The sequence below is a fragment of the Episyrphus balteatus genome, chromosome 2, assembly GCF_945859705.1.
Source record: "Episyrphus balteatus chromosome 2, idEpiBalt1.1, whole genome shotgun sequence".
In the NCBI taxonomy this organism is placed as follows: domain Eukaryota; kingdom Metazoa; phylum Arthropoda; class Insecta; order Diptera; family Syrphidae; genus Episyrphus; species Episyrphus balteatus.
This window is the reverse complement of record NC_079135.1, coordinates 39,220,299-39,233,693: the sequence shown is the minus strand read 5'-3', so window position 1 is coordinate 39,233,693 and position 13,395 is coordinate 39,220,299. Positions and strand designations below refer to the sequence as shown.

General features: G+C 31.8%; 2 protein-coding genes across 3 annotated transcripts in view; both read right to left on the bottom strand.

Moving 5' to 3' along the window:
• Positions 1-13,395, bottom strand: part of LOC129908259 (neurexin-4) — a 31,823-nt gene that overhangs the window by 11,384 nt on the left and 7,044 nt on the right. For both annotated transcript variants that reach the window (XM_055984636.1, XM_055984635.1), the window contains exon 2: positions 10,120-10,236. In XM_055984636.1, the coding sequence (XP_055840611.1) occupies positions 10,120-10,236 (117 nt within the window). The remainder of the gene's footprint in view (positions 1-10,119; positions 10,237-13,395) is intronic.
• Positions 65-6,010, bottom strand: LOC129908260 (L-aminoadipate-semialdehyde dehydrogenase-phosphopantetheinyl transferase). The gene has a single exon (XM_055984639.1). The coding sequence runs from the start codon at positions 5,182-5,184 to the stop codon at positions 4,240-4,242; it is 945 nt and encodes a 314-aa protein (XP_055840614.1). The 5' UTR covers positions 5,185-6,010; the 3' UTR covers positions 65-4,239.

Sequence of the window (13,395 nt, the reverse complement as noted above, 5' to 3'; positions counted from 1 at the left end):
AAAATTATTTCATTCCAAAAACAAAATTCGTTGAAAAAAAGACCATAAAATCGTTAAATTTTAATATTTCCTACGTACTTTACTAGAGAATAGTATTTTTAAGCTCCACACAAAATTTCAGCCCAATCGGTTAAAAACTGTAGGAGTTAGTTGGTCGCCCGATGGGAGCACAGGATTTTACTGTCATCCTTAACTACACAGCCATTTAAAAAATTTCACATCATTAAAAAATTTAACATAAGCCTATTCTGTTACCTAAAAATATACTTAATTAAACTAAACAAACACCAAAAGTAAATAATATTTCTTCTTTGTTTTATACGCTGATGAAAATGACGCTCGATTTCATGGTTTACAAGGTGTTATTACCCCTTAAGAAATAAAGTTGGTAAAATTATTGTGAATCGATAGCAAATATCAAAGGTTTTTCCAGAACAGCAAAGTTCAATCGTAGGGACACAAGGAATCCCTCTAGAAAAAAATTTAAAAAAATAACACACTTCGCGTTGCTAGAACAGAAAACTCAAACAGCCCTTTGCATGAGGTCGTGTTGACTGTTCACTGCCAAATACTCAAACAAAATCTCTTCGTTATATTTTAACGGATGCTGGGAAACTTCGAACTTTGCTTGTGGTCCACTTTTTCTACTGCTCATTTACACTAGCCAAAACAAGGCTTACTTAACGACTTATAATAGACTGTTATTCTTGGGACACCCATTAAATCAAATATAATTCACCCCAGCACTAAACAAGCTCCTAGAATGCTTTAGTAGAAATCAGTAATGCGAAAAAGGCATCCTAAATAATGAAATCGACCTAGATTTGATTTCCACAATCATAAAACATTTGTGTTGAGCTAAGTGCTCCTTTTTTACAATATATGCAGGTATGAAAATTACTCAGCATAAATTAAAATAAGAAATTCAAGGAAGACAGCCTCAGTACGAAATTATGTTGACAGCGGTTTACGGTTTCATACCTTTAATAGCTATTCAGCTATGTATATGATTCACGTGAAAGTTTAAAATGAAAGTCGTCTTAGACCCATTTGTTGAAACCAAACTTAAAAATCTTATTCCCTACTTTTTCGTCTGCATAAACTGTCACAACTTAAATCCTTAAGTTTCGTTTCAGCTAACAGCTCTAGATAGCTGTTAAAACTAAATTTAAAAAATAGTTTTTCGTAAACTCACATAAAAACAAATTGACCAAATGTTCAACTGTACTTATCTTTGGATGAAGATTTTCTGAGTCATTCAACCTTTTCAGTTTATTATGATTATGAAAATATAATTTGCGAAATATGTATGTATATATTTTCGTATAATTGTTGAAAATCCTAATGTATGCCACATTGTTTCTTTCAATTAAAATTAATTTAAGTAGCAACACACTTAGCATACTACTTCCATAAATCTATACTTTATAGATCATACCGCAGTCAAAAACATGAAATTGACAACATTTTGGATTCGCTCCAAGATTCAACACACTTGAACAATTTAATTTCAAATGAAGCGATAAATAAAAATTATTTCTGGAAATCTGAAAGAAGCACGTTCTATATTCCATACAAATTTATATAAATTCACAATACCTAATTTCGAATTTATTATTATAAAAATGTTCGCTATTCAATCAACCGCGAAACAAAATATTTTTGGAAGAATTTCTTCAAATCCTAATGAAGCGGAACCATATTTCCTGGCGACCCGTGTAATAAAAACAATTTTGTGTTTTTTTAAAAACCAAAGGGTGAGTTTACCAGTCATTCTTAATCAAAAGCTAGTAATGTTTATCAATGTCACACCTGCCGGCGATCATGCGAATCAAAATTTAATTCAAACACCGCATTCATATACCGTCTAATGTAATACTATGGAATATAATCGTAAAAAACCTCTTCGGATGTGTTTTTCAAGGGCTCTAACCATATAGGAAATAAATATCAAACCAAATATAAAAAGTAAACAAAAAAAATTTTCTGTCTGATCGAGTTTCATTATTAAAATTGTATTTGCGCTTCGACAACCTCCTGCCTGGTGGCCTAAATTTAATTTTGCAATGCGATCGCTTTCGGTGTTCTGCCTGAACACAAATGCCCTCACCCTTTTCAGATATAATCCCTCATAGCCAAACGAACCTAAACACTTAAGATCATTTTTGGCTTGAGGGTTCGTTACTTTACCCTAGAGCGGCCTTTTAATTCTGACACCCCTCCCTGACGATAACGTCTTTGTTTGGTTGTTTTCTTCTGAGGGGAAAGGTATTTTTTTTTGTTTGGTGAACAAGGGTAGAATTGCCATCAATCAGATCGAAAACGATTTAAAAATAAAAACCTTAGGTCGGCAACATGTAAAATACAAAAAAAAATGTGTGTCGGTGGGCATGGGTAACCTATTTTGTGAATGAAAGAGTGGCAATAAATGAAAATTGTTGCAATTCAAAGTGCATGCTTGTTATACATAGCTTATTGTTGTTTTATGGAATGGGGTGAAATATTAATGGATTTTCTTTCAATTGTTGAAGGCCGTCTACGGTAATTTTCTTGATGACAATACAAATAGACGGGGGCGGATTCTAAAATAGGGAAACATTTTGTATTATTGTTCGTTTGCTTGTACTTAAAATTGTCCAGAAAAAGGACGAGTGGATGCATTTGTTCCACTTCATATAGCATGACACGAATAGTTGGCACGCTTTGAAGATTGGTGTACTAGTTAGACCAACAGATTGCTGGTGGTTATTATTAATACAAAATAGTATTTGTCAATTAATTGTGAATGGTTGATTTAGATTTTTTTTTAAGATAAATTAACCTAAATAAAAAGTCATTTTAAAAAGGCTCGTAACAGGATTTTTGGCGTAAAAAAAAAACCAAAAAATAGTATAGTAACACTATCAGGTCCTATCTGTCAACCGACGAGACTTCAGTCTTTTGCACATTGCCTTTTATGAACATCTCAAGCTGTTTACTGATGGTCTAATAAGACAATCATTTGCCGTCAGCGATTGACGATGGAATTCGAACTGCGAAAAATACAGACCCTAAATTTCAAGATCGTTATAGACCTCTTTTTATCGATTTCATACCTGCTTATAGAGGGTTAGTATTGTTAATAGTCTCGGTGCATCGCACCATGACATGTTTTGCCTGCCAAAGGCACACGCCTTCAGAAGATGCTGGATGATGCTTGCTTGAAGAGGCCACAAATTAAACATAGAGCAAATGCACATTCAGTCTGTTAAACGGCAACCGCAAAGGTACAAAAAACCGAGGAAAAGTCTTAGTATCTGAAAGACAGATCAGGTCGAAATTAATCTGCAACGACTTTCTGAGTAAAATTTGAGACGACTTTCTGAGAGGGGACATAGCACATTCACCTATCCTCTAACAGTTTGGAACTTGGAAGTAAGTATGCAAAAAGTATACATTTGAAAACTACAACACATAAAAAATAAGCTTTAACTGGTGTCCAGCCATTAACGTATTTGCTATCGGTCGAAAACTATCAAATCTGAATCAAAATTGTTGGTTTATGAGTACTTTCTACAACAGAACAAAATACCATTTAAGCTAGAAACCCTAACTTATTATGGAAAAAAAAATTCCTGCAAAGTTTGCGAAAAGTTTTGAAATTTGTTACTAAAATCCCCTTTACCAAAAAATTTACCACCAAAAAATAACTTATCAGCTCAATTGATAATCATTAATATTTATATATTCCTTCCAAACATGCATTGAATTATTCCAAATCGGTACTAGGAACCAGCTGGTACGAAAAAAAAAGAAAAATAATAAAATTTACCCCCAAAATTGATTTTTATTTCTTTTCCTCGAATTTAAATGTAGACATACTTAAACAAGACTAGACTTATAGGCAGACAGTAAGGATTTGTAAAAGTAATTTGGATCAACCGACACACACATACGATTGTAATGATAGCAATAAAACTCCCATTAACTCAACCGTTATCCGATTCAAAAACTAGAACTTACAAATCCCATTCCCCTATAACAGACAACACAGACAAGTGAAATAAATAAATACCAATCCTGGAAATGCCATTCATTTTCCGAGTAAATTAATTCACAAACTATCAACACAGACATGCCATGTAGCGAATAATCTTTACAAAGACATGTTGAGTTTAAAAAAAGATATTTTATTACAGAAAATAATTCTATTTTTTTTTTTTTTTTTTTTTCAATTAAATTACAAGAGAAAATTTATTGCTATGACCTAATTTGCTTTCGTTCCTTCTTCAGAACATTGCGACAATATTCTTTACATTCTTCCATCGCAGGCGCACCTTTGTCCACACCACCCACAAGTAACTCATCGAAATTGAAAAATTTAAACTCGCCCTCTTCGCTAGGAATGCAATTTCTAAAAGCAATTGCTACACAATGTTCCTTATCTAACATATGCTCCTCAAAAAGCCACATTGTAGCCGGAACATCATCAATACTCAATTTAGTACTTGTGACAATGTTATCTGTGTCCAGGTCGTCCGATTGTATGGCAAAACTTATCTTTTGCAAGTCAATCGATATGCCAACACCAATGTTCTTTACAAAGCTCTCCTTCAGACACCAGTTTCGTATGAATGCTTTCAATTTAGCCTGCTCGGTCGTATGATGGGTGCGGTTAATGTAGCGCCATTCGCTAGCCGAGAAGTTCCTCGTCATTATACGAAAGAATTCAGAGAGTGTCTTGCCGCCAGTGTATTCTATTTTCATGACATCAATGCCAACTCCAAAGTCTGTTGTTGTTGCTGTTGTCAATGATGGTGTATTTTGTTGTTGTGAATCATCATCAGTAGTCTGTTGATGAACATTCACAACCACACCAGCTAAAACAACCATACTACCATGATGAGAAACGTTGAAACTAATTTGAGGTGAATCTGGTTTGGAATTCTTGAGATAGGGTTTCCCTCGAACATCACGGTCGAATATAATATCATTGTGTTTAATGTTTGTGGTTTCGCTGACGAATTTCCTCATTAACAAACGGCCGACGAGTGACGAAAGAAAATCATCAATAAAATGGAATTTTATAAGTCGTGTTTTTTCTTCAGGTTGAACTAACAAACATGCTGATGTAAGTTGTGTAAGTGAAGGTGTAAAGCTTCTTAAGTCTACTGCCCAACGAAAACATAAGTGCTTTGCACTCATTTTAACTTTTTTAAAGAAAATTCAATTAAAAAGTTTTTTAAAGAAATATATTTTCTATTTTCTTTTTCTGTCTACCACCCAGTTTATTTACAGCGAATGACATTTCACTTGAGGCTGTCATTTGGGTGACAAGAGAAATGTTGGTGGTGCCAATTCGAATTTTTTGTGAAATTGTAGTAGATTTTAAACAGTGTGGTCAACCATGTGTAAGATGCAAAAGGGAGTTTAATACAAATGGAGGTGGATTACGAGTTGAGAAAAACGACATAATACAAATGGAATGGCGGATTACAAGTGAGTCAAGTGTGAAAATTGTGAGCTTTTGTCACATCTTGTCGTTTTAGTTTCTTCTTTTCAGGAAAAACAACAATTTCGAACTGTTACTTTGAAGATAAATTTGCTTAGAATCTTTTTCGAAGTAGAATTCAACGACATACCATCACGATCGATAGTAGGAAATGGGGGAAAAAGTGGGTCCCAAATTCGTCTTTATCCCCATACATAGAGCTTCAATTTTAACTACTAAAGTAATTTTCTTCAAAATTGGTACCTAGTTTGATGAAATTTTTTCTTGAGACCAACAATTTTTTTAATTAACCTTAAGAATCTCTTGTCTTTCATTGTTTTGCACGTGTCACATCCGTTGCAAAAAGTTTTCCGACACGTGACATCTCATTTTGTTTTGTGGGTTTATACTTATTTGTTATTTTAATAGAAAATACGGATTTAAATAAATAGCAGAAATTCAACATTGTACATCAAAATAACTTCTTTTTTAAGAAATTGTATAACAAAAGTACTACTAATCGCGAAGATTTTTAAAAGAAAAATTGTTCAAAAAGACAAAAAAAACAGTAAAATTTGGAAGACCATAAAAATAATAAAGACATCAAACTTTTTGTTTCCCTTTTTTCATAGATTTTCTTAATACTTTTACGATTTTTACTCTTTAAGAAGAAGTATGTCCATAGAAAAATTTATTTTCTACATAAAGTTACTTGTTAAAACTTTTCAAATTTAGCTTGCTTTTCGAGTTATAGACAAAAACTCGAAAAGTAACAAAAAGTGTCGAAATTTTGTATCGTTACAAAAATGTTCATCTCTTTATAACCTACCCATTCATTTTTAGGAAAAGTATATTGTTATCTTTGCCAAGTATTGGACTTAATATACAAAATATAAAACTGCGAGAATTCAAAAGGTTTTGAATTTTTCTGAACAAGTATTCTTTTGTCAAAAAAATCGATTTTTTAATAATGCTTTGATTCATTCGACTTAAACCTCTGAGGTGACCCAGAAAAACTATTCTAGTGTTTCTTGCATTTTTATACAGCTTTCAGGTATTGGTTCTTCTGTTCAGATTGGTCATTTATTACTCAAGATAAGCCCCGAATACTAAGTACATACATATGTTTAGAAAAATAACAACAAACAACTTTGAAAAATTATATCTCAAAAACATATCCTTTTTTATTGTGATTTCAGAGTACGTTGCAACCAGTGTTATCAAAAGGTTTTTTTTTTCAGGAAATAGCGGCGACATAGCAAATCTCCAAAAATGTCTACTCTTTGTTTATACGGGCAGAATAGTAAGCTCAAGAATTTCAAAGCACATGTTGCTGGCTAAATAAGTACAATTTTGTATTAAAATTCTTTTTACAGAAATGCACCAGTTTTGAAAAATTGCTTATAAAAAAATGGCCCTTTTAAACTAAAACGGCTATGAAGGTTTTTAACTTTTTGGCATATTCCGGAAAATCTAGTTTGCAGTAAATAACATTTTAAGTAGCTTAAGTATTTGAATTTTTAAAAATTTGTGACGACAAAAACGGAAATCCAATTGGATATTATTTCGAGCTTCTTAAGTATTGTTTCAGCAAAAAATTAAAAATTATTTTCAAATTCTAGACTGGTATGCAGTGATGATAAATATGATTTAAAAACAAATGCAATCAATTTAATTTTACTTTAAATACATTTTCAATAACATTTATTAAACATCTTGAAAATATTGCGCATTATGTATGATCTAATTTAATTATATTTTTTTTTTTTATTTTACAAATTTTATTGAACTAGAATTCCAATTAATTTCTATTTAAAATTCCAATACCCCATTGATTTATTCCAAATTTTATTTTATTTAACAAACAACTTATCTGATATGTATAAAAAGATTTAAGTGTGTACACAGTTTAACCGTACAATATGGATACTGATGATGAGTATTTATGGCATTGGATAGAGGTGCGAAATATATAAATATGCTGGCTGAGTGCAATGTACATTGAATATATTTTTTTTTCTTTTTCAATGAGAAATGGCAAAAGGCACTTTCCAAATGTTAATAATAATTTACGCTTAATGTGAGAACAATGACATTAAGTGTAAAGAAATATAAATATTTTTTTTTTCTCCATAATACTCAAAATTTGATTGATGTGTGTGTTTTAAACAAAAATAGATTACAACAATAAATAACAACGTTGAAATGTTTTATTTTTAATAAGAAAGAAAAACAAAATAAATACGCTTGTTGCTTTGTCTGGCACTGCACTTTTGATTTGTAACACATTTGAAATATGTAGTTCAAGATGTTTTAAAGAACTCTTGTCACCCTCTACCCTCATTTTTGTATGAATATAAAAATCGATTCAACAAAAGGTTACGTGTCAAGGGCTCTTGAAGAATTTTGAATTCAAGTGACACTCATATCCTTGCCCTGTCCAACTATGTACATGTCTTTATAAATTCTTTTTATTAGGTCCGTTCCACACTCAGTTTACAACTGCCGAATTTAGTAATATTTGGTTATTTTTGGTCAGAGTCACGAGAGAGTAAAAAATTTCCCCACCCTGACAAATTTAGCCCAAAGAATTTCTTCCGGCAGAAATATGAGTTCTGTCAAATGAAAAGTTGACGTATGTCAAGCAAATAAATAAAGATGAAAACAAATCAAATTGTAGTGATTTTTAAATTGAATCGCGTTTACGTGTTTTTTGCATTAAAAAAGTGTTAATGTATATCGAATTAAGCATAAAATATGAAATTGTGGTGTTCAACTTGTTCCAGACTTTTTGGCAGGCTTTATTTCCCACTGAGAGAATTCTCTCCCAACTCTCATTAATTTGACATACTTCCTAATTTAGTGCACAAAAAGTCTGGAACAGACCTATTATGTTTTTAAATTTATTTGTTCTCATTTTGCAAAACAGTCAACACTAGAAGTATGTAAATTTTTATATTAAAAGCAATTTCATACTTTTTAACGACCACACAGTCCTTAGATAACTCCAAAATTTTAAGAAAATTTTACAAGAACAAAATAAACGCGGACTTAAAGGACTATAACTAATATTAATGAATATTGCAGTGAGAGAAAAACAGAGCATTCCACATCCGTATAGTGAAGCTAAATAAAAACTCTAAACTGAACAGTGCATCCGAAATTGGGCTCAACAGTGATTGATAAGTCTTGATGCGCGAGTACTATGAATTGTAACCATCAACAATTTATTTTCAGAGAATTTATCTTCTTGTGGTAAGGTATCAGTTTGTTTCTTGGAAAAAAACTTAAAAATAAATATTTCTTCAAAGTATCTACCAAGAGAGAGTTTTGGACCCCTAGCAGCTTCTCAATTTCGATCGCTAACATGTTAAATATTGTTGTTGGTATTGCTTTGATAGATTGCAAAACTAATTACGCTGAGACACTTTATTTGCCGACCAGTAATTTGGAATTAAAAGGGGATGATTCTTAGTAAAAATCTCAGTTTGCGTCATGTTTAGGGCGTTCATCATTTTCAAAAGCGCGTAATTCTAAAAAAGGATCTTCATGATAGGAAATCTTATAATCTACTATTTAACAACTAAACAGTTGTACGTAGGGTTGAGGGCGTTGTACGTAAAGGCTATATGGGAAAAACTGAAGAAAGATAGTTGGATTTTCAAGCAGAAAGATCCCTAAAGAATATTAAATATACTGGTCGAAACCCAATGAAAGTTAATAGGAAATAGATTTGGACATTCCTGACGAAATTTTAAGAGAGTTCTAGAAACGTAGTTAAACTCACCGATTTTATCGTATAAGCAGCAGTTCAGTTTGGTAATTTGAACCTTGCGCCGAAACTAGACCGAAACTTACTTTTGATTTTGTAAGATAAAAATTGTTGAACCATGTTTAAATTGTTTGTACAACTAACTCTTAATTAGTTATATTCACCTGCTAATTTTGATTGATAGTTTCCCCTACTATTTTCCTGAAGAATATCACTCAAAATTTGAGAAACCGCGCAAACCCCCTGCCTCTACTCTTCCGAGTTAGAAACGCAGCTCTTTTGATATCCAATTTAAGTTTCAAATTGATTTGGAATCAGATCCTTCGATTAAGGCAAATTTACGAAGAACTCTATAAGAATTCTGGTGTATGTTGAAGGGTAATTCAAAAATTTTAGTAAAATTTATGAAGATAATAATAACAATAATTTTTCCGCCGTTTGCAACAACAAAGATGCCTGTGTAAATCAGGATTCGTATTATTGCATTCTCAATTACTACAAAAAAAACGCGCAAAGAAGTTCTGCGGGAGTAATTTTTGACCTACACAACGTTCCAACAAAATTGGGAACCGCTGCGCTGATCAAGAATAAACCTTTGAATTAAAAAAAAATTTACTTTTTAAAATCGCTTTACCGTCTATTATATTTTGATTTTAGAATAAAACAAAATAATAATAATTCTCAAACACACACAACACTATAAAAAGGGTAGACAAATTATAAAGTTCAAACACAGCCGAATTTTACGTAAAATCATTCAAACAAGCCAAGTTTTTTATTCTCAACATTCTAATTTCAAACAATCAAGCACACAAAACCAAACAAAATTGACATAAAAAAACAAAAACAATAAAACAAAACTCTCATTCAAACTTACCGTTTAATCTGGCTTTGTTGGGACCTCGATCTTGAAGTGATGAGGTAGCTGTTAAAACTGCTTTTTCAAGCAACGGCGCATTACATTCATAATCCGAGAAATAGTCATTATACGCATCTGAAATTAAAGAAAAAAATATATATAATTTACCAAGCAATTAAAAACACAATTTGCTCATGTGCAAAACTTTTTTTTTTAGTCCAATGATTAAATTAACAAAAGAGAAAGAATCAGGACAGCAAACAACAATAACAACCAAATGAATAAATTTGGGTCGCTGGGAGCAAGTGGAAACCATGTAAGTATTTATGTGGAACTACACAATAACGGTCGAATTATTATTTTTCTTCGTACTTCTTAAGATAAAGGGTTCCAAAAACCGTACCGCACGACACAATAGGTACCCTACCGACAACCTTTTACTTCATTTTTCGTTCTTTGTTGTTCTGTGCTATATCTAAGCCAAGATTGTTAAACAACAAAAAAAAACTCCATAAGATTTAATGAGCTTAGGAACTTACATATTTCTAGCAGTTCCTAAGATTTGCTATAGAAGTGCACTCATTGGGAAAACTAAACAAAGTAAATATAAAAAAAAAGAAGAATTCGCATTGGGTTCTTTCATTTCATTCCCAATACATATACGCCATGTGACTATATTGAATGCAAGGGTGCATTATTATGTGGTTAAAATAAAAAAATACTAAAAAAAGTAAACGTCGTCACAAAGAATATTACCTCAATAAGATGGTTGTACGAATGTGTCGTGTTCCCACAGGAGAACCTAATAGTTTATTGTCTTTATTCCATATAAACCGCTTCACTCGTATTGGTTTTTTGAAAACTTATCTACTTTCTTTGAATTTGAACTGCAGGCAAAAAGGGGCAAGACACGAAGCTGTCTAAGCTCTTGTAGTCTAATTCTGCATGTGGGTTTTCAAGTTTATTTTTATTTTTGCAAATAATGGTGTCTACAAAATAAAACACCAGGGGGTAAGTTAATATACCCAAGTAGCAACCCATAGGTTTTTATTTATTTATTTTTTTTTTAAGAAAAAAAAAAGAATTATTTACAAAGTTGGACGAATGGTTTTATTGCGTGATACTGTAAGTATAAGTAGTTATATTTTTCTAGAAAAAAACACCTTTGACACAAATTTAAATCCCAGAATGTTTGGCAAAAAGTAGTGGATATAATTCATAATGCATGTAGAATGAGGTCAAAGCTACGATCATATAGCTTTTATTAGTCCAGGATAATTTTTTCAAAAAGCTCGACATGCGAACCTCATAAACACATAATTTTCGATACAAATAAATATTAATGTACACCAAAGTAATGCGGGAAATGATGTAAATGGGTTCATATATTTTGATATAAATTCAATTTTAATAAAAAATTGGGACCTATAAAAACCTATAAAAAATTGTTTTTCTTTTTTTTTTTCTTTAATTTTTAATTTAGGTTAGAATTAGGGTCAGGTAAATGAAAATAATTTTAAGGATATTTTTAAAAGATGCTATTTTTCTTTCGTAATTGGTAGTTGAGAAATGGATCGTACATGCTCTTGCAGTACTTTTATAGTAGTTAACTTGTAGATAATAAATTTGTATAAATTTTAAAGAAATTTGATTGATATACGGGAAGAGTCGACATGGAAAACAAATTTTTTGTGCAATGAAAAAAAAATTATATGGGATGTACACTTTCTAAGCGAGATATACAAAAAACAATTAAAACCGACTTTAAGATTTCCATAAAAATCATCTGTAACCAATTTGAAGAAAATCCGTTTACCGGTTTAGGCTTCGGAAATCTGGACAAACAGACGGACAGACGGATTTCTAATAGGTACCCACTTTTTCGGACTTCTCATTCGTAATGCTGGTTTTGATTAAAACCCTATAGAGTATAGAAGAGCAAATAAAACGTCCTATTTAAAGACTTTAAATTGTAAAAAGAACAAAAAAAACTCTATATTTTCTCTATAAACTACCTGTATTGAGCTCAGACCTCAATCGTTATAGTCAACCATACAACCCGCAATGTTAAAAAAATATAAAACTGGTAATTATTTTTACCAAAAACGATATAAACAAAACCATTTTCATTTGTTCAGACAAAATGTTTAACAAAAACGTAAACATAAGAATCATAAAATTATTTTTATTTCTAATTGATTGCTAGCAAACATCTGGCTCCTTTATTATTCAATCAATCACAAACGTAGTGATCGAAATCAACATGCACCAGCCGGCAAAGTGAATAAACTCATTTTTCTTTTTATCGATTTTTCACCATTAAATTGTTTTCTTACTTTTTTTTGTTGTGCTCTTTGCTAGCAAACACAAACAATCCTTATGTTCTTTGTCACACGTTAATGGTGGCATATCACGTCAATATGACCGCTCCTTATTTTGTGTCCCTCTAATTTCTATGCAAAAATTCTTTGTAGTCCCTCTTTTCAAAATGATTGAAAGTAAAGTCAAGAAATTAGTTTAATTTAAGCAGAAATTATGAAAAGGAATCAACATCGATTTGGCATATGGCTCCTTTGTCCTTAATCTTATGAGGCATAGAATTATTTTTATTATGTTAATGCGAACAACAATCAGCGTTGTATTTGCAATGCATTTTTATGAAATCATTTTCTCGCAGTACAATGCCTGTACTACAGGAAGCAATCGTTCACATTAAACAAACTATACGGCTGACTTATGAAAAGAATTACATATTTAAATATCTCACTGTCTAGCTGACTGACTACGAGTGGTTGCAACTCTACGACAAAAAAGAAAGTAAAGACAAAAAAAAAACAGAAAGGTTGAGGAACCAGCCATAGTCCTCTGGGATCCCATTGACTCTAGGGTGGTGTTGGATGAATTGAGTCCTCTTGGCTTTTTGTACCCAAACAGCAGAATGGAATGCAAAAACAATAAATGAGAACGATAACAATTTCTTTTTTTTTCTGGCTGTACAGGAAAGTTCACACTTTAATGATATAAATTTGTACTACCACCATCACTAGCAACACCACCACAGTAGGCCATGTACTTAATACTTTGAGGAGTATGCATTTGTATTCATTGTCTAGGATTAAAGCTCGCTGGATGTTTGTTGGATCTACCATACATATGCACACGAAGGCAGAAAAGAAATTGCAAGCTATTTGTACGACAATGATGATTGACATAAAGTACTTTTTTACCGGAGGGGAAAACGACAGAATTAGCTATATATGCACCGGAAGAAAAATTGTAAGGTCTGAACAATTT

Bases quoted from the DNA above. Each gene is read 5' to 3' on its own strand.
- LOC129908260 (XM_055984639.1), bottom strand. From the start codon at position 5,184: ATGAGTGCAAAGCACTTATGTTTTCGTTGGGCAGTAGACTTAAGAAGC.